This window comes from Mus caroli, chromosome 13 (genome assembly GCF_900094665.2).
Source record: "Mus caroli chromosome 13, CAROLI_EIJ_v1.1, whole genome shotgun sequence".
NCBI lineage: Eukaryota > Metazoa > Chordata > Mammalia > Rodentia > Muridae > Mus > Mus caroli.
Genome location: NC_034582.1, coordinates 52050442 through 52056659, shown reverse-complemented (window position 1 = coordinate 52056659; position 6218 = coordinate 52050442). Strand labels below are relative to the sequence as shown.

Sequence of the window (6218 nt, the reverse complement as noted above, 5' to 3'; positions counted from 1 at the left end):
CTTCTGGATGTAGTGGCTGTTCTAGGCTATTCATTTGTCTCATCCCCCTATGATGGTTTGTATATGCTCGGCCCAGAGAGTGGCACTATTAAAAGGCATGGCCTTGTTGGAGTGGGTGTGTCACTGTGGGTGTGGGATTTAAGACCCTCATCCTAGCTGCCTGGAAGCCAGTGTTCTGCTAGCAGTCTTCAGATGAAGATGTGGAACTCTCATCTCCTCCTGCACTGTGTTTGCCTGGATGCTGCCATGTTCCCACCTTCATGATAATGGACTGAACCTCTGATCCTGTAAGCCACCCCCAATTAAGTGTTGTCCTTATAAGAGTTGTATTGGTCATGGTGTCTGTTCACAGCAGTAAAACCCTAACTAAGACACCTCCATTTCCTCAGGTTCCTTTGTTACTGGACACTAGTGCCATTAGCTGAGCGGCCATTCTCTGCTCCACTCACAGGGAACGTTCATGACCACTAAGATACATCTGTTACCCAGGACCTAAGATGAGTGTGTGTGACCCTTAAAAGATACCTGTGTATATGAGGAATGAGTGGGTTTTTTTTTTTTTGAAAAAGGGATTTATTAACTGTGTGTATATGTGACCACTGAGAACAGAAGAGGGCATGAGACCCCTGGTGCTGGAGTTTGCGGGTGGTTGTAAACTTCAGGGCATGGGTGCTGGGAATGCAACTCAGGTTCTTTTGTGAGAGCAGCACACCTTTCTAAGCAGAGCCATCTATCCATCCCTCCAGATGATCAATTTTAATGCACTGATATAATATCTGTCTTCCTCTAGACTCAAAACTATGTAAGGAGACTTCTTGCCTTGTCCATCACCCTAGTCCCAGAATTGACTGGTGCTATGTTTTAACTACGTGTGTGTGTGTGTGTGTATGTGTGCATGTGTGTGTACATGTGTATGTGTGCATGTGTGTGTATGTGTATGTATATGTATGTGTGTATGTGTGTGTGTGTGTTGTATCTGTGAAGTAGAGTGGGCTCCACTGGATGGAGTGAGCCCCCCACAGCAGAGGAGGGTGTGGATGGGAGGAGCTGTCCCATTCTCCAGGAATACAGGCTGCCTTCAGGAAAGACCCAAGTGAAGTATGGATCAAGGATCATGGGAATCTTAGAAGACATGATATCAAGTTTGTAACACTGTACAGAACTCTATAGACCATGTCTTCTATTACCCTCATATCCGCAAACACCAGGAAGCAGGTCACCATCTGTTACATAGAAGGCCTTTGATGTTAAGTCACTACCACAGCCACATAGCATTGACCCCAGAGTGCTGAGCATAGTCTAGATGCCATAGGTTGAGGGAGCAGGAGAGAGACTTGCATATGGCTTGGCCCAGGAGGCAGAGCCTGGGAAGACTAGCTCTCTTGTTGGGTGTTGGTCTCTGGGAGCCAGGAGATAGGCTCCAGCCTCAGTTTTTTTGTTTTTGTTGTTGTTGTTGTTACTAATATTCATTCTCCCTTCCTTGAATGTCCCTCTCATTCCTTGTATGACAATCTATATTGGCAAGACTAAGCTGTCAAAAGCCCAACCCAAGATCGCATCTCATTCCTGGAAGGAAGGAGTAGGAGTTTCAGGGTAACAAGAGGGTGCAGTATTGGGTTGACATGAAAACCAAAGATGCTGGACTAGGTGAAAACACATCCAAACAGGGTTAGGTTCACATTGTCATAAGCTGTGTGGGCATCCAACGGCCACTTGCTGAAACTATTCCAAATAACCACCCTCAGGGGTCCCTGCTGACCAGCTCTTGGGAAGACTTGGGGGATGACGCAGCTTGCAGGCAGGCACCAAGGAGCAGAACCTATCCCCAGCACGCAGCTAGCACACAGGTGTTTGTTTCTCTGGTTTTATTATTACAAATGCACCATGGGTTCCTCACACTCAGGGAATCTGGATTCTACATGTTCTTCTTACCCTTTCCTTTCTACCTGGGCAGGGCCAATATAGAAGCATCCAAACCATGTGTGGACACAAGACATACTTGACAGAAACAGTTCAACTCATAGCTTATAGTGATGCCGTTTCTCCAGCGGTACAAGAGCTTTACAGAACCATGCCAGGGGTTTCCAGAATGTCGGACTGCTTGATTCACATTTGTGAGCTCCAAGATGCCGTAGTTCCCCTTTATCCAGGCCCTTGGCACAGTCGGGAAATTCCATGCTTTGGAGAGGTCCTTTCGGGAATTTGGTGCCAAGCTATGACTGCCAGATCTGTATATTCAATGGGTTAACAACCACGTTTGGAGGGATCGAAAGCTAAAAAGAACCTTTCTCCCCTTAACCCCTTCCCTACCCGTCTAAGGCTCAGATCTCAATATGGTGCAGCCCATGTATGTTGGAAGTGTGCTCTTTGGTTTCAAAAACATTCAATGGTCTCTTTGGCAAACTGAGAGAAACTGGCGGGAAGCTGCTGCAGGGCTCTCCTCCTCGGTCTTCCTGCTAATGCTTCATCCTCTCCAGTAACCGCTGATAGACAGGGGCTGAAAAAATGAGATGCACGAAAACCAGTGAGGTGCAGGTACCCCACTGTCTGTCTGGGACTCTTATTTAATCTTTCAGTCTTGGTACTAGGGGGATGAACCCAGAGCGGCATGCATGCCAGGCAAAGGCGATTGTCAACACCCCTTTCCCACTTATTTATGAGGTGTCACTAGACTGATCAGCTTTGCACACATCCCATAGCCTATCTAGGCCTACAGCTTGCAATCCTCCTGCCTCAGATCACCAAGGAGTTAGGATTGTGTACCATCAGGCCCAGCTTCAGAATCTCAGGGACAGAAGCCACGTGGCTTCCCTCTGCCATGTTCCCCTGTTCCTGTACACAGCAGGGGCTTTGGAGGCTGGTAGAATTCCTCATCTTATAGTGTGGAGTGATATCCTCAGAGCGGGCACCTGCCAAGCCCTGTGCAGTCTTCCCAGGATCCCTGAGCCCCGTGTCACACCCACCTAAGAGGCTGTTACTCCACTATGTCCATGTTACAGAGAGGGAAACTTGATTCTCTGTGTCTGACCCCCCATTTACCATGCTCCTCTGACCTGGAGGCCACACTTGTTTTACTGTGTGCCATGTTTCAATCTGTACACAACAGATTGCAGGCTTGGGTCTGCTAGGGACAGCTGGGGACTCACTAGCTCAGATGGGACTGTAAAGTTAGATACTTACCAAGTCGCACAGACCTCTGGGCAGCCTAAGGAACAAATAAACACAAGAGCAGATCAAGGTTTCTTTTGTTTTCTTCTTCCCTCCTCTGTCTCTCCCTCTCTCCTTCCCTTCCCCCTGGCTGGTCTGGAACTTGACATGTAGACCAAGCTGGCCTGGAACTTGTAGCAGTCATCTGGAGTGGGACTGTAGCTGTGCTATGCCACCCTGAGGCGTCAGGTTTCTTAGTACATATTGTCACAGAACCTGCATATGGAGGGGCTTTGCACTTTACCGTTCCCACTTAAAACAAATGCTGAGGTAGAGGAGAGAAGGGGAAAACTTGAACCCACAGGCTCCAAAGAGCCCTCCAGGGAGTGTCCTTTGGCTGTATGAGCTCCTTTTCAGATGGGGACTTATGTAGAAGGTAGACATCCCTGGGGGACCCCAAGCTAAGCTTCTTCATTGAGACCAGAGCTGGGAGCTGGTGTGTCAGCTGAAACATCTCCCAAGAGTAGGAGTTCAGCCCTTCTGGAGGAGATCTCTATCCAAAAGTGGATTGCCCATGTTACGACTCTGGCATCTGGGGTCAGGACTCTACCCTGAAACCTCTTCTCTAGAAACCAAAGCTTTAGTAAGCTCTAACAGGATTGGCTTGACCCAACTCCACACACACTGAAGTAACCAACACATTGCAGAAGATAGGTTAGCCTTGAAAAACAAATTCAGACAGCCAGGACAGCCAGATAGCCACAGCATGGACTCAGGGTGACTGCCCCCATTGGTGAGGTAGATCCTAGGGCCGCTTTCCTCAGCTGTGGCCCACTGGTGGCAGGGAACACATACCCTGGAATATGCTGACGCCTGTTTGAAGATTTCAAGGGCAGAATCTGCCAGCTCATCTCCTCGTTCTTGTGGTCGGTTGGCTAGAGAGAAAGGAAAAACAGTCTGCCACCGGTATCTCAAATGGACACATAGCCACGCATAGTCTGACACCACTGTCCCCAGGTATACACACAACATCTGGGCCTTTTCTGCCACCAGCACCCACACAAATATTCATACTGGATGATGTCAGAGTTGGGGTAAGACAGCAGTATGCCTCAAGTTCTGTAGCATGTCATCTTAAAACCACAGTCCCGGGTTGGCAAAATGGCTCAGCGGGTAAGAGCACTGACTGCTCTTCCAAAGGTCCTGAGTTCAATTCCCAGCAACCACATGGTCCCTCACAACCACCTGTAATGAGATCTGACACCCTCTTCTGGTGTGTCTGAAGACAGCTACAGTGTACTTAATTATAATAATAAATAAATTTTTAAAAAAAACCACAGTCCCTGATTCACTTCTCAGTGAGCTACACTCACGGGCAGTGTTAGGTTAGGACCACACAGAGGACCTCACCTGGCGGCTGCAGAACAGTGTTGATGGCATAGACCACACCGTTTGTGGCCATGATATCGGTTTCGGCAACAGGCTCCTTATTGACACTCACTACATTGTTTTTCTAAGAGAAAAGACAACTGTTGTTAAATGCAGAGCTCTCTGGCTCCATGTGCTCTGTGGGCATCCACTGACTGTGAACCCATTTGGTGAGTAAGTAGCCGGGCTTCGCTGGTGAGCAGCTGCCCTTGCCCTCTGCAGACTTCCCCTGCCTTACGTAGGCTCAGCACAGTGCAATTAGCTAGATTCTTACCCTCAATGCAATGGGGGGCAAGGAGACTGTCTCTTAACAGAAATAGGAGCTGAGGTGCAAGAGAGGCCATAAAACCCCTTGAAGCTACATAGGTGGGAAGGCGCCCTCAGGGTGAATGTTTTCTTGAATAGCCCATGTGCCTGTGACAGACAGGTTCTCAACACCTGAAACCAGTCCTGAAAGACCTTCAGTAACCTTAAGTTAAACAGATCTCTCCCTGTCTTCTCTCCACGCCCCATGTCTTCCCATGTTCCCCTGGGAACTGGTGAGCAGGGAACGGCAAAGATCCAGAGAAAGGAACAGAGAACCACAGCCAGCTCCTATCCACATGGGGTCCTGCTGAGTCAGGCTGGCTCTTTCCAGGTAGGAACCCTCTGAACACAGATCTAAAGCTGAGGGGTACCCAGTGAGAGATGCTCCAAGAGCAGCATCAGCATGGGAGGACCTCTTAAGATGCAGCATGGGAGGACCTCTTAAGATGCAGCTCATGCAAGAGATTGATGAATGGAGCTGGAGGAGAAGATAGGAGACTGCTCTCTCGAGATGAGTATCTACTTCCTACTTTCTAAAGCGCCTCTACACAATCCATATCACCCACCGAGCTGACTTCCAGTTTGTCCCCTTGGAGAGACTTCAGCCGTACCAGGGCCCCGATGCCTCCGCTAACCAGGATTTCATCACCAATGTGGTACTTCAGGATGTTGGTAAGTTCCTTGGCATTTGCTGTAAGATTGAGGAGGGAGGAGACACTGTTAAGCCCAAGAGCGGTGGCCGATGAGGCTCTGGAACAAGAGAAGACACCTGTGGTTTCTGCAGAACAGGATGACTCACTGAACAAGCAGAAATGCTCACTGCGTATATAGCCCAGGACCTACCATCTGCTTAACGGTGAGCAGATGACCATGACTGTGACATGGCTCTGTAGCCAGCAGGTTAAGCAAGGCTCCGTGGTGGCTAAGAAGGAGTTAATCCATACTCCTCTCTGAGTATGAGTCATGTTTCCATGAGCTAAATATTTGCCTGGAAAGCCAGGGACCTTTCCAGCATCAGCATCTGGGACCCTTCACCATTTGACGTGGCTCCCGCCGACTATAACACAGTAGTGAAATATTTACACGTTATGCCCTCAAGTGCATTTTCGGCTGGAGATAGCTATTTCCTTGAGGGAGAACTTGGAAGATTGAACAGCTGTGCTTTGGAGGAGCCGTGGAGCCGATGAGGTCAGGACTGAGGCAGTTCCCTGAGCAGCACCCCTCCCCCCCCCCCCCCCCCACCACCTTCCTGTGTGCACATCCTTCCAGGCCACATCCACTTCTCTGCCAACTGGGGCAGGCATTGATGCCTTTTCTGAGTTACATGAGAGACTGAA

General features: G+C 49.1%; 1 protein-coding gene across 1 annotated transcript in view; it reads right to left on the bottom strand.

Moving 5' to 3' along the window:
• Positions 1-1850: 1850 nt before the first annotated feature.
• Positions 1851-6218, bottom strand: part of LOC110308373 (transforming growth factor-beta-induced protein ig-h3-like) — a 4624-nt gene continuing 256 nt past the window's right edge. Inside the window, exons 2-6 of the mRNA XM_029468227.1 lie at positions 5448-5659; positions 4558-4660; positions 4003-4082; positions 3181-3205; positions 1851-2497 (exon numbers count right to left, since the gene is read on the bottom strand). Coding sequence (XP_029324087.1) covers positions 2457-2497; positions 3181-3205; positions 4003-4082; positions 4558-4660; positions 5448-5659 — 461 coding nt within the window. The 3' untranslated portion in view covers positions 1851-2456. The remainder of the gene's footprint in view (positions 2498-3180; positions 3206-4002; positions 4083-4557; positions 4661-5447; positions 5660-6218) is intronic.